General features: G+C 36.4%; 1 protein-coding gene across 1 annotated transcript in view; it reads left to right on the top strand.

Annotated features, from left to right (window-relative positions):
* The window catches only part of LOC149538821 (uncharacterized), a 196,861-nt gene that overhangs the window by 84,416 nt on the left and 85,367 nt on the right, over positions 1-27,078 (top strand). Inside the window, exons 8-9 of the mRNA XM_089800146.1 lie at positions 4,472-4,596; positions 4,708-4,810. Coding sequence (XP_089656272.1) covers positions 4,472-4,596; positions 4,708-4,810 — 228 coding nt within the window. The remainder of the gene's footprint in view (positions 1-4,471; positions 4,597-4,707; positions 4,811-27,078) is intronic.

The raw sequence follows: 27,078 nt of genomic DNA, 5'->3' as shown, positions 1-27,078 counted from the left end.
CATTGTAACGAAAAGGTGGAACACTATGAACACCCCACTTCATATGACAGCCTATGCAGTCAATCCGAAATGGTATGCACCAAGGCCTGGGAGAGTGCCTCCATCTAGTGATGAGGAGGTGAGTTTAATTTATGTTTAAGATTTCTGATTTTATAATATATTTTTAAAATTTTGATTTTATTTGTAAAGTTAATAAACTCTAACTTCTAAATTTTTGTTTGTTTAATATAGGTGAAGGAGGGCTTCTTCAAGGCCCTTTCAAAAATGTACAATGCAAAGGATGCTGCAAAAATTCGAGGGCAAAGGCTTGACTTTGCCAATATTTGTGGTCCAACATTTGGTAGACCAGAGGTAAGGACTGATAGAGCTACATTAGCTCAAAGGGACCTAATTGGATGGTGGACATGGCATGGTAGAGACGCACCTGAGATGAAAAGGCCTTGCCATCCATCTTCTCTCACAGGTTGCGAGTCCCTCTATTGCAGAGAGGAATTGGTCTACATATAGCTTCATCCAATCGGTCAAGAGGAACAATCTTACCTCTAGACGATCGGAGAAGCTTGTGGCTGTTCACAGTGTACTGCGACTATTGGAGTGACAGAGTCTTGAGTATCAACAGACTCTAACACTACGTTGGGATGTTAATCTTGAGGATGCATTGCAGATTGATGAGGATAACACACCTCCAGGGCTGCTTGATGTTCCATTGGATGAGGACCCTCTGCCTACCCCTTGCCAGTGGTTCAGAGGAAGAGACCGATGCTGATCTTGATTTAGATTGAGATTTAGATTCCTAGAGGACAGTCATATACTCAGATACTCAGATACATTATTGCTTTTGATTATTATGGAGTTGGACATCTCATTTACACTTCTAGTATTTACTTTCATTATGTCATTTTGATTTCATGCATGATGATGATACATTGATACTTAGAGCCTTTGGGCATTTTTGCTAATTATATGTGATATTTGGATACATCATCATATCATATTCTCATTTTGATTTTAATCTTGATAGTTTTCAATTTCCATATATTCTATGGTGAATGGTTTATCAATGTTATCATTGTTATGATATGCATATTTGAAATATATCTCTAAAGAAGTCTAATTCTCCATATATAAAAATTTAAAAATCACTTATATTGTATAGCCGTCCCCTAAATTTTGGCTTCGACCTGTACCCGTACTAGAAACACATTGGTATTCCCTAAAATGCCCCTGTCCTGGAAACTCCGTGGAGCATAGCAAAAAAGTAGTGTTATTTCATGCTTTCAAATTTTAAGTAGATTGATGATCGACAGAGTCTTGAGTATCGACAGACTCTAGCATTACATTGGGATGTTAATCCTAAGGATGCATTGCAGATTGATGAGGATAACACACCTCTAGGGCTGCTTGGTGTTCCATAGGATGAAGACCCTCAGCCTACCCCTGCTGGTGATTCAGAGGAAGAGACTGATGCTGATCTTGATTTAGATATAGATTTAGATTCCGAGAGGACAGCCATATACTTAGATACTTAGATGCTTAGATACATTATTCCTTTTGATTATTATGGAGTTGGACATCTCATTTACAAGATACATTATTCCTTTTGATTATTATGGAGTTGGACATCTCATTTACACTTCTAGTATTTACTTTCACTATGTCATTTTGATTTCATGCATGATGATGATACATTGATACTTGGAGCCTTTGGGCATTTTTGCTAATTGTATGCGATATTTGGATATATCATCATATCATATTCTCATTTTGATTTTAATCTTGATAGTTTTCAATTTCCATGTATTCTATGGTGAATGGTTTATCAATGCTATCATTGTTATGATATGCAAATTTGAAATATATCTCTAAACAAGTCTAATTCTCCATAAGTAAAAATTTAAAAATCCCCTATATTTTGTAGCTATCTCCTAAGGCCCCTAAATTTTGGCTTCGACTCGTACCCGTACCAGAAACATGTTCCCGTTCTCGTTCCCTAAAATATCCCTGTCCCGGGAACTCCGTCTTCTCTCACAGGTTGCAAGTTTGCAGAGAGGAATTGGTCTACATATAGCTTCATCCAATCGGTCAAGATGAACAACCTTACCTCTAGACGATCGGAAAAGCTTGTGGCTGTTCACAGTGTATTGCGACTACAGGAGCGACAGACTCTTGAGTATCGACAAACTCTAGCACTATGTTAGGATGTTAATCCTGAGGATGCGTTGCAGATTGATGAGCATAACACACCTCCAGGGCAGCTTGGTGTTCCATTGGATGAGGACCCTCTGCCTACCCATGCCAGTGGTTCAGAGGAAGAGACTGACGCTGATCTTGATTTAGATAGAGATTTAGATTCGTAGAGTATAGCCATATACTTAGATACTTAGATACATTATTGCTTTTGACTACTATGGAGTTGGACATCTCATTTACACTTCTAGTATTTACTTACATTATGTCATTTTGATTTCATGCATGATGATGATACATTGATACTTGGAGCCTTTGGGCATTTTTGCTAATTGTATGCGATATTTGGATATATCATCATATCATATATTCATTTTGATTTTAACCTTGATAGTTTTCAATTTTCATGTATTCTATGGTGAATGGTTTATCAATGCTATCATTGTTATGATATGCATATTTGAAATATATCTCTAAAGAAGTCTAATTCTCTATATATAAAAATTTAAAAATCCCCTATATTTTATAGCTGTCTCCTAAGTCCCCTAAATTTTGGCTTTGACTTGTACCCGTACCGGAAACATGTTCTCGTTCCCTAAAACGTCCCTGTCCTGGGAACTCTATCTTCTCTCACAGGTTGTGAGTTCCTTTGTTGCAGAGAGGAATTGGTCTACATATAGCTTCATCCAATCGGTCAAGAGGAACAACCTTACCTCTAGACGATCGGAGAAGCTTGTGGCTGTTCACAGTGTACTACGACTACAGGAGCGACAGAGTCTTGAGTATCGACAGACTCTAGCACTACGTTGGAATGTTAATCTTGAGGATGCATTGCAGATTGATAAGCATAACACCCCTCCAGTGCTGCTTGGTGTTCCATTGGATGAGGACCCTTTGCCTACCCATGCTAGTGATTTAGATGAAGAGACTGACGCTGATCTTGATTTAGATAGAGATTTAGATTCCTAGAGGACAGCCATATACTTAGATACTCAGATACATTATTGCTTTTGACTATTATGGAGTTGGAGATCTCATTTACCCTTCTAGTATTTACTTTCATTATGTCATTTTGATTTCATGCATGATGATGATACATTGATACTTGGAGCCTTTGGGCATTTTTGCTAATTGTATGCAATATTTGGATATATCATCACATCATATTCTCATTTTGATTTTAATCTTGATAGTTTTCAATTTCCATGTATTCTATGGTGAATGGTTTATCAATGTTATCATTGTTATAATATGCATATTTGAATTATATCTCTAAAGAAGTCTAATTCTCCATAAACAAAAATTAAAAAATCCTCAATATTTTATAGCCGTCCCCTAAATTTTGGCTTCGACCTGTACCCATACTAGAAACATGTTCCCGTTCCCTAAAACATCCCTGTCTCGGAAACTCCGTGGAGCATAGCAAAAAGTAGTTTTATTTCATGCTTTCAAATTTTAAGTAGATTGATGATCGACAGAGTCTTGAGTATCGACAGACTCTAGCACTACATTGGCATGTTAATCCTGAGGATATATTGATGAGGATAACACACCTCCAGGGCTGCTTGGTGTTCGGTGATTCAGAGGAAGAGACTGATGCTGATCTTGATTTAGATAGAGATTTAGATTCCTAGAGGACAGCCATATACTCAGATACATTATTGCTTTTGATTATTATGGAGTTGGACATCTCATTTACACCTCTAGTATTTACTTTAATTATGTTATTTTGATTTTATGCATGATGATGATACATTGATACTTGGAGCCTTTGGGCATTTTTGCTAATTGTATGTGATATTTGGATATATCATCATATCATATTCTCATTTTGATTTTAATTTTGATAGTTTTCAATTTTCATGTATTCTATGGTGAATAGTTTATCAATGTTATCATTGTTATGATATGCATATTTGAAATATATCTCTAAAGAAGTCTAATTCTCCATATATAAATATTTAAAAATCCCTTATTTTATAGCCGTCCCCTAAATTTTGGCTTCAACCCGTACCCGTACCAGAAACATGTTCCCGTTCCCTAAAACGTCCCTATCTAGAAAACTCCGTCAAGCATAGCAAAAAAGTAGTGTTATTTCATGCTTTCAAATTTTAAGTAGATAAATCCTTTTTGAGTTCTTACCATTGTGATAACTAGGTGATGTTTATTTTTAGCTCTTTATATTTATTATTACAAATATTGAATGGGTACAGAGGGACTGTTTGCATTGTACATTTGTTTGGTGAAAAACTTATGTGTTGCTTTATGTTTTTAATTAATGTAGGAATTGAATCAATGGACATTGCCAAGATTCTTTCTCAACAAGGCGGAGAGACAGTACATCCACTTCCACGTATCAAGGATTTTCTTCTTCATCCTAAGTTGAATTTAGCTACAGTCCTCTTCTTGGTTAGTATGAGTTGAATTTTTTTCATAAAATTTACTTGGTTAGTGTATTGAGCTCTTTCCAGCATGTCTTGTTGTTATGATATCTTAAAGTTTCATTGAATTTTGTGATAGAATGACACTATAGGAGATGATATAAAACTCAGAGGTGTTTCTTTTTCCCGGGAAGCAAGGAAACAACTTTTTGCAGTTCTGCAAAGTGCTAGAGGATCACCAGGTATGTAGCTGTTAATTGAGAAACCAAATTTTGAACATGGATTTGGACACGAGCCAGTCAAAATCTCTTTTGGAAGTTCTTAATATGGTCAAGTGAAAATAGTTACAGCTCCTAAACAGTTTTCATTTTTACTTGTAGTGCTTAGAAGGGAGTTATCTTCCTGTATCCAGCAGTGTATTATTGTCTTAACCATTTGAAAGTTTTTGTGGCTATATTATTTGTAGTTCTACTATATTCACTATAAAATATTTCTGGAACGACCTTTAATGCACCTATGTTTTTGATTCTATTGTTGAGTAGATGTTAGGTGCCTGCCGCCTTTCAAACATGCCATTAAGTCTCAAAGGACTGTTAAATATGCAAATTTGCTATTCTTTTATGCAATTGATGTTCTTATTTATATTTTTCGATAAAATGAATTGACCTCCTGAAAAATTGAATTGTTGTTTTGAATGGCATCAATATTTTTGTGTGGCTATTTTGAAACATATTGGGTCTTTTCTCTCAATTCCCTTTCCCTCTCCTTATGATAATTCTAGCATCTTTATGTTCATTCATCTGTAATTTATGGAACTCTACAATTTGAGAAATACATTTGAAAAGTTTTCTTTTGGAATTATGTAAACATGCCATGTGTGTGAGACATTAACTGTCTTACAAAAATAATTAGCTTGTTATTTATGTAAGCCTCTTGATACAAAACTACAAGATATTATAAGTTTATAATGTCACGTTCCAATAAATTCATATGCTATTCAATACACATTGGAATTATTGTGTCATTGATGTAAAAGAAGATTCAAACATATTGCTGTTTTTAAAGAAGAAAACCAGATTGCATCATTTCAATTAAATCATCATGATCACAGTCTAGTTTTTGGCCTACCCTCATGTTATTTTGTTATTTTGGCACCCAATGCAATCTCTAATGGGATTACCTTATCCATGAGATGTTTTCTTGATCAATCCAATTACGAAAGCTGGCCATTCCCCTTGGCAAAGTTAACCTCATTGATAGAATTAATAATTAAAATAAATGTTTTATCTTGGCCGACCCTTCTTGTAACGATTGCCACTTTTGGAAGAGTCATGCCTCTTGGGTGAAGAGGCACAAGGAGGGTATAAATGAAGCTGTGTGGAGGGAAAATAAACTAGCAAGCAATTAAAGAAATATCTTACATATTTATAGCAGACTGTCAAGAAGATATATGACAGATTTATAACAGGCTTTCAAGGATATATATATATATATATATATATATATATATATATATATATATATATATATATAGCAGATCTATGAGCAGATTCATAACAGGCTTTTGAGGATATATATATATATATATATATATATCAGATTTATGAGCAGATTTTATAAAGGAGATTTACATGGTTATCATGCCTTGAAGAAGCAATAATCAAGAGGATAAATGGTTTGTTCATTTGGAGGTTGGTGACTCCTAGTAGATGAGATTGGTGTCTCTTGATAAGTCAGTGCTTAGTGGTGCAGAATGGCATCTCTAGTGGGTTGGTGCCTACCAATACCTATAAAGAGAAATTTAGTGTTGACTGGATTTGGAAAGCAGATCCAAGCAGTCTTCCTCCACGGTTTTCTCCCAAAAGGGTTTCCACATCAATCTTGTGCTTATCAGTAGATCTCGTGTGATTGTGAGTTCATGGTTATTGAATTTTTAATAGGTTCAGGATTGTCTTATACTGATTCACACCCAGGTTCATCAACATGAGGGTTTTGTTACGAGGCATAGATTGTTATGTTAAGGTTTTTCAGACCTATTTCTTAATGGAAAAGTAAAATGGGATTTCCATTGCTTATGTTTAAGTGAACACTAGATTAGCGGGAGAAACTAATCTTTATTATTCTACTTTTCTTGCCATTGTAAATTGCTCTTTTGATCTCTTATGACCTAATTTGATTGCTTATGGACATAAATGTAATTTATTTATCTTTTTTCTTAATTCATATCAACACTTTTTGGGTTAAAATTTTCTTGATTTGCAGTCGGGATATCTTGCTCGAGTATGTTAGATTGAATTTCTTTCTTCATTTAATATATTTAAATCATCAATGTTGTTTAAATACAATTCTAGTTTTAATAAAATACCAGTAATTGCAGGAGAAAACTTGGTGCTATGCAACTCGTACAGGCTTTGAGAAGGCTGCGTTGCTTACATTCTCCCAGGGTTGATTTGCGGGATTGGTTGCTTTAGTTTCTTGCTTGTTTTTTGTTGTTCTAGCTTTTTTTCATTGCCTTTTTGTGTGAGTTTGTTTCACTATTACCCCACCCCGGTTCACTCCTGCGAAGTTTGTTGATGGATGGGAATAATGGCGATGACAATAAGGTGGAGAAGGATGGTGCTGATATTATCACAAAAAAGGTGGGAAGTGCTGCTGATATTATGCCAAGGCCGGTATACCTATCCTGAACAAATCACTTTAAGTCGAAGATAATTATATCAGATCAATTTTGAATATGAATGCAATGAAAGTTTCCCAAATGGCAAGGATTACAGTAAACTTTAAACTTGCAAATTACGAATTAAGAACAAAAATAAATGGTTATGTGAAAATGAGAATGTTTTAAATAAAGAATAATAATTATGGATTATTGCAAGAAATGAATATATTAATTCTTCAAAGGAAAGATATGGAATAATTGCGAACGTATGGATTGCAAATCATGAATAACATAAAGACTAGTGCCGAAATAAAAAAGGGCGGGCGATAAAGTCAGTATTATAAGTTTAAAATGTACTTCATAAAATTTTACGCACATCAATTATAAACAATTTAGTAATCAAGATGTGAAAATATATGAACTCAAGTTTAAAATAGTCTAGAATGTATTTTAACTCCTGTGGTTGGAAGACAAACTAGACATAGATATAGGAACAATTAAATATTTCATTATATCTATGACGATCAATTTTAAAATGCTATATTTGGTCTCATCCACTTATCTATAATAAAAATTATTTATAGAATTTAAAAATAATTATAAAGGATGAAACTCTATAATATTTCCAACTCTATAGCTTTAAGCAAATAAAATAAAATAAATATTCCTTACTGTTCCATTTATTCTCATGAGAGATGGATTCATGTTGAATCACTACTCATGAAACATGGGTCATCGAGTTTGACTCAAAAATCACACAGTTAAATCCTGATATTCACATCAAATTTGACTAGCTGTGGAAATCATCTCCTACTTATCAATATTCCTTACTGGTTATGCGAAAAATTAAAATACAATGAATACACTCATTGCTGATGCTCAATCCACTGTAGTTCGATTTCCAGAATTCACGTGTTTAGTTCAAAAATCCATTTATTTATCAATGCAAGAATAATATATCAAAGTGCGTAATAGCTTGAGTATATAAAATTTTAAATAATTGTATATGAATTGTCGTGTTTTGATTTTCATCATATATTAATAGACCATGAAAGGGTACTAAATTCTCCTCATAACAATGTGACCCTTCATAAATAACTCGTCATTTGTTAAGTAGCGTGACTCCCAGAATTATTTTGTAATATAACTTGGTCTTTACCATTAAGAATTAAATTCAATACTAAGTAATCGCCTTTGTATGTTTCGAATAACGGTATGAACAGGGGCATATCGTCACGCAATACAGAAAATACTGCAAATATAAATACCTCCCTCCAGAGGTACTGATTTCGGACTACTCAGGATCCATCTTCTAAGTCTGAATGGGCTCTTCCAACCTTGGGACGATATCTGGCTTCATATATATATATATATATATATTTTATTATGGCTCCTGGTAATAAGAGTGGCCTCCAAACAAACTCGCATATGTCTCCAAAACCTTCTAATTTCTTTTGCTGTGTAATCTCTGTGATAGTCATCGCACCATCCGCATATGGTTCTGTATATTTTATTTGTTCCGCCTTAATCTGCTCCCTTTCCTTGTTCGTATTCTATATACTCTGCTACGGGCACAATATATGCAAGTATCGATCCCTTGTTTTGTTTTTAACTCTGCATCGTTTATGCTTTATATGATGTGTTCTGAATATGCATTATTCCTCCTGCGTATAACTCCATGGACCTTCCAATTACTCAGACTCGCACATTCTTCCTTGAATACGGTTTCTTTTTTATTGAACATTTGCTCCATTTGAATGCGCAAAATTTAATGGGGAACCTATACTCCATACACACAAAAGTCCTCTTTTCGTTATGCATGCTTCCAGACCTACAAAAAACAAAATATTATTAGATATATGAAACATTACTCAAAGCATCTTAATTATTGGTAACGGTCGATGCAGATCTCTCTGCTTCAGTGGCTCTGTAAAACATAGACGCAAAAATTCCATGATTGCAAAATGAAAAGCATAGAGAGAATCACGTCAAAATACCAAAATCTCCTGGAAGACACTTTCCGGCATCCAAGACTGCTCTCTTTAGGATGCTACGGTGTTAGGCAATTTGCCAAGGATTTTTCTGTATCCCCCTCAGCAATATTTTCAAGCTGCTTCCAATGCCATGTATGTATCCCTTTAACATTAAGATTGAGCCTGTTAACAGTCTTTCTGGCTTGGAATGCTTAGTATCGTGTTTGATTTTCTCTGTCCATTGTTTATAGTCTATCAAGAAGGTTCATTTCTTATTTCAGATATGATCATAGATCATTTTATGTAGACATCTCTCCTGAGTGTGTGATGATGGCATATGGAGGTCTCCTCAGAATTTGATATTATAAATGCCACAATATCCGCTGTTGAATATATTTGTTGACTGAAGATATTCTGTTCTGCCAATTAGATGATGCCTGATGAGCCTACTTAAGACATTCGCAAATAGCTTCAACTTTGATGAAATTTCATTACTGCACAAACCAGTAACATTTTGTCAAAGCATGCTTAGTAAATGCTTTAGATTTTTCTTCTTATACCCATCTGTGGCATCTATACTTGGCTCATCTGCTCGAGAGACTCCAGTAGGAAATATGTTTTGAGAGTACCCTGAAGTATTCACGATTCTGATCAATGGAACAGTCTCACATCTCATCTTTGAATAGATCCAAGAAAGCTCTGCATATTGTAAGGAGAGATCATAAGTAGGCATAAACAAATCACTGCCAAACATCAAGTCTGTCACTTGATGGGATATACTGACGTTAAATGCTCCAGAAATGAATCGACAAGTGTCTGAAACAGAGCCTCTGGTAAATTGATTGCAGGGATCCCCAAAGCTGATATAGTAACAACACTCGCATAAACCACCGACTGTTCACCATCTGTACCAACATATATCCTTGAGAAATTTGAAAACATATTTAACTTTTGTCATATGTAGAAAGCTCTTTCTCCATTGTAAAAGGAACATGTCCGAGGTTTAAACTTTCTCCTTTGTGGAAGAGAGGTAAGTGAAAACATTTTGATGCATTCAAAATGCAGCCATTGGGGGTTGTCAATATTTTTAACCATGAAGCAAAATAATAGTCTGCAACAACTACTAGAGTATATCCTGATCTGAGGACCAAAAGCTTAATGTCCTTCCCCAAACTCAACTCTATTGAGGTAGAGTAATTTTCCCAATATTGCATTGCTAAAATCATCATCTATAAATTTGGATAGACAAATAGTGCATCCTCTGAAAAGTGCATTGGTAAAATAAGTCCACTCATAACCTTTTATGAATGGAGGCCATATTCCTTGCAAAAAATTAGGGCCTCATCAGGATCTATCTTGATTCAGTTTCCATTAGTGTAAAAGCTTATCAAGCTGGTATTGTTTATCTTCAGCACATGCTTCGTAGACGAAGCTTTTTCAAAACAAAAGGATATGCATAGCACATAATTAATTTTTAGGCGACACCTTGTAAAGATGTTTGCTAACTACATGCCCTTTATCTTCCATATTTATACACTATTATCTATTCACTTAGCACACATGTTTGATACGATAGAATAAATATTTTTATATGGATAATCTGGACATGCCACTCTTCTAGGGAAAGTCCACTCATCTAGGATCTTGCATGCCAATTTTTTTTAATGACATTCCAAGTCAAATTATAATTATTTCATTACTTTTATTGGAGATATCAAGTGCACAATGCACTACAAAAATGAATGATTGTGAAGGGCTATAAAAAATGTTTCTAAAATATGATTAAATCACTTCAATTATATAAATGTTTTTCATCCTAGGTTATCGGTTCGAATCCGTATGCAAATGTAGGTATGAGAACCTAGTATGCAGATATGTGAAACATATTTTTTGGGGGGTTTGGGTACATTTATATGTGTGTGTGTATGAAAAATAGCAAGAAATGTTAGAGTAAAAGGTTAATTTAATTTAATTTATTAAATTACCTTTACTCCCTTCTTAAGGTTTCCCTTTATGCACTTGCATTTCTATTTAATAATTAAATAGTAATTATTGACTGTCATTTACCTCTTAGTGTTTCCCTTTTAGGTTTTACGATCTCCTTCTATAAGGATTGATCAATTGTAAATTTCATTCATCTTTTAAGTCTGATAATATAATTTTCCATATTTTCAGAGCAAAACCCTTGCCTCTTCTTTGACTTTTCTTCTCTGTGACAAGTTCTTGTGTGTAGGTGTTCTTCGGGTTTTGTGGATTTGTATTGCTCAAATCCTTAATGGTATCAAAGCCTGACTTGCTGTAGCTTGTTCTTATTTGGAGAAAAAGAAGAACGAGGGTTTGACATAACATGTTTGGCCTTTTTTGGGTATTTTTGTGAAAATAAGGGGGTGTCTAAATTTCAAAGCACTTTGAGGCAAAACAAACCTCACGGTTGGATTCAGAAGATGTCAAAACTCGTATTTTCATATAAAATTTGTCTATTTTGGACAACGTTGTCTAGGGAGGCAATTTGTTTTTGCATACGATGGTCGTATGACCTCTGGCATGCAATCTGAAGCATACAATTTTAAAAAACAAAACAACAGTTTCAACCGCGCTGCAATTAAATCCGCCGCGGCGGTGTTCATCTAACCGCTTGCGGCTTCAACAAGCAGCGACTCGACCACCTCTGCCGCTTACCTCCACTGCCTCCGCAATTGCTTGCTACTCCCCTGCCACCTCCGTCGACGACCCTCCTCTACTCCGCCGCTCGGCCTCCACCGCCCAACCTGTGGTCAGATGGAGGGCCGGGGGCTAATCTTTTAGCCCCTTTTCAATTTTTGTCGGGGTTTGAAATTTTTTCTTTGCTATACGGAGGCCCTACCAATTTTTTGGCTCTAACTTGAGCATACGAAGGCATTTTTTGGATCCGAAAAAAGTGCCGGAAAGCTGATTTCGAGATGGAGACTTTGGTGCTGGCCTAACTTGGAAGTTTTTCCATTTTTGTACCTATTTTGTCACTCGAAGTCAGATGATGTTTTCTACCTTCTGGGGGCATAACTTGCTCATTTTAGCTCTGTTTTCTGATCCGAAAGAAGCATCAAAAAGCTCTTCTCGAGCACTATCCAGATTCTCTGTTATTCTCATCAATATTTCTCAAATATACATGTGATTCTCAAACTTAAGCTTTTTTGCTTTGTTTTTGTATACGCATTCCTTCTAACAGCTGGGGTTCAGTTTTTGCATTGTTGGGGGTGTTTTGTATTATTGTTTCTGTTATTTACATCAGTAGACCATAACTTTTTCAAAAAAAATCCAACACTTTCAAAAACGATGGCCAAGACCTCTTCTTGTCTAAAACTTCTGATCCCTAATAACTATCACACATGGAAGTCCTTGATGGCACGACTTCTCTGGTCAAAAGGGTTGTAGTCTTGTTTAGACGCAGTGCAACCTGTTTTACAAAGGCCTTTTGAGGTCATGCAACACAGGAACAAGATGGATGAGGCAATGGAGTTGATTTCTTTACAAGTATCCGATAGTCTACAGTTTCATCTTTATGGGCGCAATACCCCTCTAGCTATGTGGACCAAGTTTGACAGCTTGTTTGGTACAGTGGATGAGTTCAGGGCCCTTCAGATTGAGGCAAAGCTTACCTCTCTTGTATCGGATTCTTTTCTTTCCATCGAGGACTTCTTGATGAAGTTCAAACAATAGAGATCTTTATTGCAGGGTTGTGGTAAAACCATGACTGACACTGAGTGCATTTACTTGATTCTTTGTAAGCTTCGCGAAAACTTTAAGATTTTTGCTTCTACCTTCCATTCCACCATAGATGCTTTGGATACTAGATTTACCATGCCATCCTTTGAGGTTTTTTGTGATCGTTTGACTCAAGAGCAAGGTAAGCTCTATCAGTTGGATTCTCTCACAGGCTCACAGACTGATGCATTGGTAGTTCAAACATCTTCTAGAAAGAAGGAGAAGAAACAAAAGTCACATTCTACAGTCTTAGATTGATTCTAGCCCTCACATCACACGAGGCCTCCTCCTCCTAAGGGAGATAAACCAAAGCTAGAAAGACCGAAGTGTGCTTATTGTAATAAGCCCAATCATGATGAGTCACATTGCTATGAGAAGAACTTAGATGGCTATGCCAAACAAGTTTCAGATTTGATAGCTCTTCTTCAGAAGTGCAATATTGATATTCCTTCTACTTCTCACAGATCTTCTTCTTCTTCATCATTTTAGTCAGATGGTAAAGATATAGGAAAGGGTTATGCACTATGTGGAACTACTACTCCACATTCTTCTAGATGGTTATTGGATTCAGGCGCTTCACACCATATGACATCTTCTTAGGATTTGTTCTCTTCTTTTGAGGCTTCTCCTACTCCACACATTTTGATGGGGAACAACACTGTTATGACTATATGTGGGCTGTTATGACTGTATGTGGGAAAGGTTCTATTAACATTGACGATGGTACATTTCATGATGTACTATGTGTTCCATCTTTGTCCTCTAACCTTCTCTCTATTTATCAGATTACACACAGTGGGACATGGAAGACAATTGAGTTTGCACAAGATTCAGTGCACATTGAAGATAGTGAGACAAACAATATTGTTGCTATAGGGATTGTTGATCATTCTTCCTGCTTATACACTTTCTCTCATTTTGGTCCAGCATCTCCGCTATCGAAGACTCATTCTCCTTCACGAGAGACAATTGAGGTGAAGTCGAGTCACTTGAACTTATGTGTTGTTCCCGAGACCAGTGTTGTGACTTCTACACCTCCACTTCTTGTTCAAATTCCATCTATTGCATAGGATTACTCTTCAACATTGCCTACCACTGTAGCTCCAGTCATCAAGCCACCTACTATAGTTGTCGAGGATATATCAGAGGACACACATCTCCTCTTAGATGACAGATTTGACACACCTGTTATCCCACCTCCATTAGAGATTCCATTTCAGGATTCTCATGCATTCTCCTTTGAGCATCAGCTAGGACTTCCAGCTTCACCTTACATTCAGGGGTTTCATCCTCCTTGTCCACTGCCTTTGTTTCTTTTAGATTGGAGCCACATTGGTTTGTTCATCGACACATGAGTTCTGCCATTCCTGGGGGGGCTATGGAGTCTCAAGCCTCTATCATGGTGGGTTTCATTGTACTTATGGTTTTGAGAAAGTCTCTTGAGATATATCATTTGTACTTTTTCTTTCTATCTCTTTTTGGAGTAGGGTTTTTCCCACGTGATTTTCCTTATTTCTCCATTTCTTAGAGACTTGGTTGTGATTGGATACCTCATCAGGCCTTGTTGTCAAGATCGAAGTTTGCTTTCAACATTGTAGTTTCCTTGTTTTTTCATGGATTGTTTGTAGTTGCATTGTTGCTCATCTTAAGGGCGCGTGTTAGAGTAAAAGATTAAATTAATTTAATTTATTAAATTACCTTTACTCCCTTCTTAAGATTTCCCTTTATGAACTTCCATTTCCATTTAATAATTAAATAGTAATTATTAAATATCATTTACCCCTTACGATTTTCCTTTTAGGTTTTACTATCTCCTATAAGAATTGATCAATTGTAAATTTCATTCATCTTTTTAGTTTGATAATATTATTTTCCATATTTTCAGAGAAAAACCCTTCCCTCTTCTTTGTCTTTTCTTCTCTATGATAGGTTCTTGCATGCAGGTGTTCTTCGGGTTTTGTGGATTTGTATTACTCAAATCCTTCAAGAAATATACAAAATTAAATCATTTGATAGTATGATACTTCAACATTGATTAATGCCAAATGCCAAAGATAAATATTAAATACCAATTGATATTTGACAAATATTCAAATAAGCCATATCATATATGTCTATGTTCATGATTTCAATGAAAATCGGAAAATTATTACATTTACAAAATATAGTTCTTGATTCATCAATCATAATCACAAGGACTATAAAAAAATATCCTCTTAATCTCCAACTCCTACAAGTTCAAGATCATTTGAACCCAAAGTGGTTAACATGTACCATATGCGCCATGTGTCGGGATATAATTATCATCATCGTAAGCCGTAGTGAGTTTAGGAAGATCCTCAATGGTCGCATCCAATTTGGCATACTTAGGGCACACCCCAAAGCTTCGCTACCCCTTCTTTGTAGTATGATTCTTACATGACAAAAGGCGTAAGTTGATCCTTACCTTTTGTTGAACCCAACTTGTTACGCTTTATTGAGTGGACAAGGGAGTGTGTACTTCAATTCCATTTAGCGGAAAAGGAAATTGCAACCTGGATAGTTTTCACAAAATAAAAAATAAAAATGCCATGCAAATTAAAGAATGTTAAGTACTAAATTGTGGAAGACAAGTGTTAATAAAAGCCAAAATAAACTTGTGAGAGGATCTTGATTGCAAGAGGTTGGAGGAACAAAAATGGTTAACCTTTGAAGTACCACCATGTTATGTTTCTATCTTGTATCAATCATTAGTAGTTGTTGGAGTATGATTTCTTTCTGAGGCAAACAAGCCAACTTCTATCCTAACTTGTTTCTGCACTTCTTCATTTTGGAAGAGTCTATCAAATGTTTTCTTTTACCCATTAGCAACTTTTTCATCTCTTATGGTGCTTATCTCCCTAGCACAGAAAGTACTTTCTTGCTATAGTACCTTAGAGATAGGGCATATGCAAGGAGGTGTGATGGAGTGGTCTTGTTTTCCTGACAATGATAAATGTCTGTTTCCACCCTATTGCATAATGATTCACATTTGTTGGGACCATTGTCATATTTTTGTAGTGCAATTTTTACATTCTCTACCATTGTGTCCATGCCATCATGGACAACCCTCAAATAAGTTGCATCAATATTGGCAAAACAGGGCATAGTTATGATTGGCTCGATGAATTCCAATACATAGTGCACACGAGCCAACAACCATCATCCAAGATCAATCTCTTGACCCGTTAGGTCCTCTCTGAATTTGAAGCCTTCCAATCATCCAATTGGTTGGGAATAACCATATGCCTCAATGCCTCTTCAACCTTGAAAAGTCATCTCATAACAATAGTATGAGATGCAAATCAGGTCTTAGCAACCTAAGTATGTTTAAAACAATAGATCAATAAATATTAAGAAAATTTATATATAATTTGATAATTGAACATGACAACATGACATAAAATTTATTAAAAATTAAAAATTAAATAAATAAATTAAATTTAGTAATTACCTTCAACAACTCCAATTTTGAGAAAGTTCTGAATATTGATTGTGACATTAGGTGGCTTGTCTTGAACATCTCGGTCTCCTCCCCCTCATCTGATATTTTTCACTCACACTACTTGAGTGCCAATTTGTTGCATCACCAGGTTGAGCGAGTGTACGATGCACGGTGCCCAAAAAATGTGCTCATATCGGTCCTCAACCAAAGCTTTTGCTCTTCTACAATCTTTTGCATTGTCTGTATGATTACTTGGAACACATTCTCACTAACCACCATCTCTATTGACTCAATGAGAATTCTGGAAATGAATTGTGCATCTTTCACTTCCCATTTGCAATCAACCGCTTTTAAAAACAATGCTCCTTTGGGGGACATTGCAATAATATTAATTAATGGACGATTTTTGGTATCTTTCCATCCATTGAAAATAATAGAAAAACTTGAATCAATCCGATAGGTCCCTAATTGGCTTAACAGAGGTCTCTACAATATTACTCTCTCTTTGCATCAAGGTGGTAAGCACGTTTTCATACTCAGGACTTGTGAAAACAGCAGGTGCACTATTAATTTTCGACACCAATTCCTTCGACAATGGTGATCTCGCCAAGATGAAAGGAAGACCATTGACATAGAGGCAACACCCAATTTTTCCTTCAACAATGTTTGTTGCCTCCATTTTAAATGCCTTGTCTAATGGACCACTTTTTCTGATTGTAATCTGTACTTATTCATCTTCCACTTCTAGTATAGGCAGGAATGGATGTTTGGAGGCTGCAACTAATTCAGTGGGTAATTCTCCGGATCCACCAGCATGAGAAGTTTGTTTTGATCTTTGAAGTTTGAACCAGTCTAGCAGCGTCTTCTTGTTCTTTTACAATTCCTACTATTTTGACTGTGTTTTGTGCAGGAGACAACCCCCTCTTATCTGGGCCTTTGCGCATTCCCATCCCTTTACTCATAGGGCCCATAAAGTGAACTTTAACTCGAGAATATCATCTATTTTTTGGTTTAGTCTTACAGTAATTACAGTTCCAAATATATGTGCCACCTCCTAAAACATGTGAGATTCTTGTGGTATGTCTCCATAAAGGAGATGCTTTATCACTTTTGAATTTACCGGTTCCTTTTCCACCCATTGAACTTCTCTACTAGACATTGCAATCTGATTTCTTGTTATTATAAGAAATTAAATAAATTTAAATTAGAAAAAAACTAAGAAATACAAGCTGTACAAGAGAGAAAAAAGATACAAAATTATTAAAACAGAAAGTTAAGCATGTTTCTTTAGTTCTTTAAAACATTTGGATTTTTTTTTGAATAATTTCATCCGAAACTTGTAAATATTCATTGAAATATAATACAGATTTATTAAAAGGCTCAAGAATGGGGTCAAATGCTTAGATTTTCTTTGTGGAAGCTATCTAGCACCCTATGAACGATCGTCTTCGAAAATAATCACCTGCCCATTCAAATGCCAAAATGGAAGACCAGAGGAAAGAAAAATAGGAAAAAAATGAAATGCCAAAACAATGAAGGGCCTCTTTTCGTTCTGTTTTAGGGATTAGTGGGAAAAAGATAATAAAAACTCTTTATAGTACATGTTTTATGAGGAAATTTTCACTTTTTAAAAGTCTTCATTTTTTTTGCATCTGAATGTCCAGGTGCTTCCAGATGCTGCGCCCGAGCACACGAGCATGCACAGAGAGCACATTTTCTCCCTGTGGGTGCATTAGGATGTGCATCACATCACACTTATAGGGAGGAAAAAGTGCTCCTTGTGCGTGCCCATGGGCACTGCGCATGAGCAGCCATGCCTGCATGCACGAACGCCTGGATGCTTGTCCTCCCTGCATGCACTCATTAATGTAGTTTTCATCTAATAGTATTCTTTGGCCAAGCCCTCGTAATAGTGAAATTAAATTGCTAAAATAAAAAATTCAAATATAATGTAATCTTGATAAGTGTGGCCTCCTGGTTCAGTAGTACGCTCTGTTGACTGTATGTGTTGGTGGTAATTGCATATTTTTGAATGGCAGAACATTATACCTACACTCATGCCATTTCTAGGATGGGGATGGTAGGATGCTTTTCCGGGATGGTGAAAAAAGAAGGCAACCTTAGAAGTATAGGAAAATATAAAGATACAATATAGAACCATTTTAAATAACAATAGATCTCACTTAGAATTCACATGAGAAAATAAAGTTTTCATTGCTTTCATCTGCACAAAGCACAGAGTTCCTCAAATGGATCAACATGAAAATAACAGTCTTATCTTGGGTGAATAATGGAAGCCTGCAGCCTGCAGATTACAGACCATTTCATTAAGACAATCAGAAAATTTCAAAATGCTCGAGCTTGAAGTTTGTTGATTGCTTGGAATTGTTTATTCTAATTATGGATTAATAACCATATTTTAAATCATTTGAACATGACAAAATATTATATGTTTGTATATACTGGGAGAGATTATTACACACTGGCAGCATACCTGTAGGCCTAATTACTTTCCAGATTTTAAATTAGATCCCATTAGAATTAGTGAAATATCGTAGTCATCAAAGCAGAACACTTGTCATCATGACCAATAACACAAAGTACATTTTATCTCTTTATGGCCATCTTTAATGAAGTAAGCAAAAAATATGTCAGTGTGCTTCTGACATCTATAAATTCACAGTAAAGAGTAACAGCAGGAATCAAATCAATTTAATTCACTGAGTCCCATTAGCAAGTTTGAAACTGTACAGAATAATTGAATTTTTTCATCTCTGGCAATGTTTTTTAAATCTCTCTCTCTCACCCACGGCCAGCAATCCTTTGCCATACCTTATTCAGTTTTTCTTGTTCTAGAAGCATTTTCAGAATTTAGCCAAACAGGTGACAGTCCTGGAAAAAATGTCAGGGTAATGTGAATGGAAGGATTTCCCCAGGAAACACATCCTTATGTAACAAAGGTTTACATATTTTGTGCCAAATTGAAATATGCTATTTGTTAACCCTATTATTATGACTTTTTGACTTATTAAAACTGATCTTGTTTGTACATATGAATAATCCCTTGCTATGGGTAGGAAGAGAGAAAGTCTTATGTGACCAAAGGGAGTCCAATCCTGTGACCTCATAGTGCAGGCATTTAATGTCCCCATTTTTGGGCTTCAGGAAAACTCCGTGTATGTTAATGCCCTCAGATTTTAATTTCGTACTCTCAATGGATGTGCGAGAAATCCAAACTTGATTAGAGTTGCACTTCATTTTCTGCAGTAACCTAGAATTGTCATTTCCAATCATGATCAAGCCTAGTACCAAATTAAAAAAATTCTATAAAACCTTTGCTTAGTGCCTTGTCTCCCATTCTATCATTCTTGATTTTGCAAAAATGCTTCAAAATCTTGGAGGGCTAGTGTTAAACCTCAAATACCATATCAAAAGTAATCTATCGATCAGTTAACCTAAAAACAATATCATTGTAGCATTCATAAAACAACTTCTGTACTTGATCATGCATAGCATGTTAAAAAATAGTCCATAATGAAGGCACTTACGTGAGGTGAGCTGAATGATAGAAGGTAAGTGTCCTTTATGTAGACCTTTTAGTCACATGTCACATTTAGATAAGTGTTTGGCCCACACCTTACAAAGCCTCCTTTATAACGACCTTTTAGTCACATCGCACAATGTGGTAAGTGTTTCCTCCACACGTTGCAGAGCACATATATGATTGGCTCTTACATAGAGAAGGGGTAAGTTCACACAGGTCCAGTTAGAAGGTATAATAATGTTAACTCACATTGATAGGTTGTTTATGCATGGTGGCTCCCTCTAGAGCATAGGTATTTATGATGACTTACTAGAAGTTGTGATGGTCATAGACCTTACCATACATTCTATGTGCAAGAAACATATTTCTTCCATGTAATGTGCCCAATTTCGTAGGTTTCAGCAGCTTGGCAATGTCAGTTCATCTTTGCAACCCTCATGAGCCAACATTATGTTTTTAGGGTGTCAGTGGAGTGACTTGCTATTAATAGTAAGTCAGTTCTGGCAAAGTTTCTATTTTTAGCACTATAGTTGAGGCACTTGGTGACTTGGCTACTTGATTCGATTTATTTAATGAGTTACGTATTGCAATTAGTTAACTAAGCCTAGCTTAATAAATAACTTTATTATTTTATAGATCTAATTTGATGGTGTAAAGGTGAAGCTTCATTAATGAGAAGTGTGACAATCAAGCTCTTGGGCTTTTGGTGTATGAAAGAAGCCACACTCCATTTTTAATTATAAAAAGGCCTTTCTCTTGTAAATCAATCATCCTCTTGTATTTGCTTTTATGAAATTTGAAGGAATCTTAAGGGTTTCAACGTTGGGATTTGGAGAAGTCTGATTTCTCCATTGTGAATGCAATTTGAGCTGGTTCATTGCCAATGAATTGTTTGTAGCTACCGAGTTTATCAACAATTATATTGGTGCTGTTGTATACCAGTTTAATTAACATCTGATCTGCATTTTGGAAGTTGAGAGAGAAGGGGTTTGTAGAGAAATTGCAATTGCTACAGCTGCAAATTAAAGAAGAAAGGATCTGATTGTTTGATGTTGAATCATTGCATTCCTTTTTGGAATCACAGTCAGTTCACTGAGTTTTAATGAGCTGTCATTTACGTGGCTGAGGCAGCATTTGAATATATATACCTGCACGGGTTTTCTAGTACCTGCGTTTATCATTTTGGTAGCCATTTTTGCAGAGACACATCATCCTTGTTTGACGTCAACAACCCATAGCAACATTTTGAATAATTGATCTGAAAATCTCACCTGAATTTGGTGTGGGAATTCAACTACTTCTTCTGCAGCTTATCTCATGCCAAGGTGCAAATAAGTTTTTAATTAAATTCTCATCTATATGCTATACTTGTATTAATTGCAACTAGATGATTGCAATTGAGACCATAGAGTTAGTAATTCCTAGTGGTTTCATTTATGTTGTTTGTATGAGCATTTCCATATATTCCAAAAAGTAGAAAAAAAAGCATATATATTCAAAACCAAAGAAAATTGCAAAAAAGTCAAAAACAAACAAAAAAAATGAAATCTTTAGCATAGTTCTTTAGAATCCTGGCAAGGCTCTTACAGTGGTACCAGAGCAGTTTCTTGCCAGTCTGTAGGGAGTTGGGTTCATTATGGCACAAAGGTCTATACCTGGCATGTATTATACCCGCATGGGAAGGACTTCACCACCATGTGAGGGAGAACTGAAGATATAGTTTGGCACCATAAGTGATAGAGGTGCTAGTGGTTCTAGTGGTACATATTACATGGATGCTTGTAAAGGTTCTGTTATTGATAGGGAGGCTAGGAAGACATTGAGAGACCTTTTACATGGTCAACACCATGTTACTGATGTTCTAGCAACAACTATCTGAGACTTTGCAGCACATTTCTGTCCCTAAAGGACAAAGAAGAGACTTGGATCCTGAGAGATCATTTAGTGTGTACGATAAGGAGATGTTAGCCATTATGCATGTTTTGGCCAAATTCAAGCAGTACATGGTAGCAAATTCTGCAACAAAACTAGTCATAACAGCCTGAAGCATTTCCTTGGACAACAAGATCTTAATGAGAGGCAACAAAAGTGGATCAGCAAACTTCAGTCCTATGACTTTGATATTTCCTACATTAAGGGACATAGAATGTAGTTTGACATACACTCATGGAGACCCCCCTTGTGTCTGATTACAAAGGTGTTTAAGGATTGGAGACTTGATCATTGCAGAGTATGACGGATTAGTGGGCAATTGATAATGTTAATGGCAGTATTCAGGATAGCAGATATACCCTTACAAATGAGTTGATAATTTACAAGGGGAGGATTTCCTTGGTCATAGGATTAGGTGTTAGGCAGACTATATTGCGGGCCTTTCATGATTCTCCATTGGTTGGGCATCCTGGGTTCTTCAAGACTTATAGACAAATATGGAGAGATTCACATGTAAGGGCCTGAAGTTAGATGTGCAACAATATGTCAGAGAGTGCTTTGTTTGTCAGCAGGACAAACAAGAGCATACCTATCTAGCTGGGTTGCTACAACCACTTCCCATTCTTGAGAGGAAGTGGGGATGTTTATCCGTGGATTTTATTGTGGGCTTGCCAAAAGCCGAAGGCAAAGATTGCATCTATGTAGTGGTGGATCACCTTACCAAATATGCAAACTTTTTTATCACCACTGCATTTTCAGCTATATAGATTGTTGAGTTCTTTCGGGAGGTGTTTAGATTGCATGGTTTACCCTAGAGTATTGTGAGTGATCGAGATAGCCTTTTCATGAGTCACTTCTGGTAGGAGATGTTTAGATTATGTGGGACAGAGTTGACTTCGAGCACTAGTTACTACCCTTAAACTAATAGTCAGACTAAGATCACTTGAAATGAGTGGAGGGCTATCTGCAGAATTGCATTTTCACAACAACGAGCTGGGGTGAAGTGGATATACCTATGCGAGCATTGTTATAATTTCACTCACCATATGTCTATTGAGATCTCCCTTTTTAGAGCCTTGTACGAGTATGATCCCTCGAGCTTCATGGATTTGCTATTCATTGACAGTACAATACCCAGTGCAAGAGATTTACCACAAGACAGTCAAGATGTCATGAGGACTCTAAGAGACAACATTTAAAGGGCACAAAATCAGCACAAGTAGTATGTTGATCCTAGGAGGACTGCTCGTTCTTTTCAGGTGGGAGATATGGTGTAGTTGATGTTGCAACCTTCTAGGCAGTCTTCCATCAGGAAGAGTGGAGATGAGAATCTCAAACCTCATTATTAGTTTCTCTTTTGTGTGATTAGATGTGTGGGTGAGGTAGCCTATAAGCTTGATTTGCTAGAAGACAATAGAGTTCATAATGTGTTTCATGTATTATGCATTTTCAGCTATATAGATTGCTGAGTTGTTCCTTCAGAAGGTGTTTAGATTGCATGGTTTACCCCAGAGTATTGTGAGTGATCGAGATAGCCATTTCTTGAGTCACTTTTGGTAGGAGATGTTCAGATTATGTGAGACAGAGTTGATTTCAAGCACTAATTACTACCCTTAGACTAATAGTTAGACTGAGATCACTAGAAATGAGTGGAGAGCTATCTGCAGAATTATGTATTTTCACAACAACGAGCTTGGGTGAAGTGGATATACCTATGTGAGTATTGTTATAATTTCATTCACCATATGTCTATTAAGATCTCCCCTTTTAGAGCCTTGTACGGGTATGATGCCTCAAGCTTCATGGATTTTCTATTCATTGACAATAGGGTACCCAGTGCAAGAGATTTACTACAAGACAATGAAGATGTCATGAGAACTCTAAGAGAACATTTATAGGGCACAAAATCAACAGAAGTAGTATGCTGATCCTAGGAGGATTGCTCGTTCTATTCAGGTGGGAGATACAGTGTAGTTGATGTTGCAGCCTTCTAGGCAGCTTTCCATCAAGAAGAGTGGAGATGAGAAGCTCAAACCTCACTATTATGGTCTCTTTTGTGTGATTATATGTGTGGATGAGGTAGGCTATGAGCTCGATTTGCTAGAAGACAACAAAGTTCATAATGTGTTTCATGTATTACACCTCAAGAAGGTGCTAGGAAGACATGTCGCCCCATATTCTACTTTACCTCCACGGATCATCAAAGAATTTCTTGTGAAGTGGTAGTGTCTGCCAAATGAGGATGCCACTTAGGAACATAAGGATATACTTCAACTCCCTAGACTGCAATTGCTTGGGGACAAGCAATCTTGGGGAGGCAGGACTGTAATGTCCCTAATTTAGCAAGTTCCAGTAGCTTGATGATGTTAGTTCATCATCACGACCCTTGTGAGCTGACACTATGTTTTGAGGATCTCTATGGATTGACTTACTATTTATAGGAAGTCAATTCTAGCATAGTTTCTATATTTAGCAATGTAGTCGAGACATCTGATGACTTGACTACTTCAATAATTGACTGGGTTTATTTAATGAGTTACATATTGCATGTTATTAATTAAGCCTGGCTTAATGAATAACCTTAATATTTTGTTGATCTATTTGATGGAGTAAAGATGAAGATAGATAGATAGATAAAATTTTAACGTCCACGAGGCTAAAAATAGCCTATGGGACAGCAAGACAACTCAAGCAGACTTAAGTAACAATGTTCGTTGCTTGTGGAGGATGATGATGAGTCCACCCAATTGCTCAATGTACTCTTCGTTGAATAGGTTATGCCAAGAACTGTCACATATAGTGTCCGCAAATTTATCTCTACTACTCTTGTAGGCTTCACATTCTAAAATAAAGTGCTGTTCAGTTTCCACTTTCCCAGAATTGTAGAATCTGCAAATTCTCTCTTCCCAAGCCTCCTTTGGCCTTTTCCAACGTCCGGTCTCACAATGAAGTTGGTGAGAGTTGGTTCTCAGCTGAACAATAAGAATTTTAGCCCTCCAAGAAATGTTGGCTCCTATGTATGCTTTTTGGAGTTGATCATAAGCGGGGTTGAACTCATTTATATAATATAGTTTCTTCCTTTCGATCTCGCTTCTCCAATTTCTCTTGTAGAATTTCTCCATGACAAAGACCTTTATTTCTTTATTATTTGTGGGGCACATATTGAATTGAATATTCCATTTACTCATCCATTTGATGTTTTGTTGTGATCAAGTGCTTTTGGATTCCTTCGATTTGTTTCCATTGTGCTATAGTAGTGTTGCTGGCCCATAATTCACACCCGTAAAGAACAATTGGCAGCACAAGAAGACCGAACAAGGTTTGAATAGTTTTCCAATCCCACAACTCTGCTTCACTGCACCTATTCTGAAGAGCATAAAAAGCCTTCCACCCACCTAATATCCTTTTATACCTGCAGCTAAACCAGCTTAGTTTTTTGTTGAAATCAATGCCAAGGTATTTATACTCCGCAACTTCTTCAAGAACACTTCCATTGTAATAAAATTCATGTTGGTGTTGTTTTTTATTATTAGAGAAAATAATAACCTTAGTCTTGCTGATATTGACCTGCATCCCCACCATTCCGCAAAAGCGCTCAAGAGAAGATAGATGATCTTGCAAACCATAGGCAGATTTGGCAATTAAAATGAGATCGTCCGCATATAGGAGCAGCTTTATAACAAATTCACCTAGCTGAATGCCTTCACCCTTTTGCATGTTTAACCACTCTTCCAGTTTGTCAATATATAAACCAAACAAAGTAGGAGATAAAGGGCAGCCCTGTTTGACCCCGATATCGCTCCTAAAACATTCTGAAATGCCATCTGAAGTTTTGATTTTAACTTTCACCTCTTCGTACATCCTATGAACAGCAGCTCTGAGATGCATATGAATCCCCAATTCTTCCATCCTAAACCAAAGCTTGTCTCTCGGGACAGTGTCAAAAGCCTTTTTAAAGTCGACAAAGCAACAAAATACCTCTTCCTTTTTCTCCCATTCTTTTTCAATAATGTGTCTCAAAGTGACACAGTGATCCACTATCGAGTGCTTTGGCCTAAAACCAGCTTGCCCTTTAGCACGTTTATGGTTTTCTTCTGCCCATTTGCTGATCCTAGTTTCTATCATGCTGCCAAAAAGTTTAGCAAAGAGGGGATTGATCATTATAGTCCTGTAGTTGGAGGGATTGTTAACATCAACACTCTTAAAAAGTGGTATTGCAAGGCTGATTGTCCAATCTTTCGGAAACCCTTCTTGGCAAATTTTGTTGAAAATTTCAGTGATGTGCGGTGCAAGAGTTTTCATACCCCACTTCAGATATTTTGCTTGGAGCGCAACAAGGTCTTTTGCTTTACCTCCACCTAACTTCTTGATCCCTGCCTATATCTCTTGCACAGTGAAAAGATTTGTATCATCATTGACCAAAGGTGGCTGTCCCACTCCACCCTCTTGTTCATAAAGTTTCTTAGCATATTCAAACCATTGGGTGGCAGTAATATTATTATTTTCAGTTTGTTTTCTCCTTGGTTGGAGTTCTTTCCAAAAACGTTTGGGGTTATTTCTGCCCAAGAAAATTAGCTCCTCTCTCCTTGTGAACATAAAATCAGTTTTTTTCTTCTTTAGGATCTGTTTGTAGGCCTTAATGTCAAGGTTAGTTTTATTTGACTTCCTTAGGTTTCTCCTAGCTCTCTTGCATTCCTTATCAAACCAAGCATTGGCTGGAAAACAATTAGTTTCAGATTTTCTATTTTTTGCTCTCTTGCATTTTGAAAGAGCCTCATGAATCAAATTTGATAAATCATAACTGTTAACACCATGTTTATACATAGGGTGTCCCATACAAAGTTCCTCAAGAATAGTTCTGAAAGTGTTACTGTTTTCTGAAGTTAACAAAATTCTGCCCTGAGAAGGGGGGTATTGAGGACCTTGGGTTTTTGCTCCAATCTGCCTATCCTTTGCCCAATTCAAATTTACGTACAGCGGTCTATGATCTGATTTGAGATCCCAAATGTGTTCTCCAATTTCAACTTCTTCAATATTTTCATACAAATTCTGCGAACAAATTACATAATCTACCACACTTGCCCCGTTGTATGTGTTGCAAGTGAAAGTGCCTGATTTAGCCCATCTAGCCAAACCATTACAAATTATGAGATCAAATGTGCCACATAGAGTGATCAATTCTTCCCCAAAATGATTGC

This window comes from Cupressus sempervirens, chromosome 9 (genome assembly GCF_028749045.1).
Source record: "Cupressus sempervirens isolate cs-2001-9-10 chromosome 9, ASM2874904v1, whole genome shotgun sequence".
Lineage (NCBI taxonomy): Eukaryota > Viridiplantae > Streptophyta > Pinopsida > Cupressales > Cupressaceae > Cupressus > Cupressus sempervirens.
This window is presented reverse-complemented; position numbering and strand designations above follow the sequence as displayed.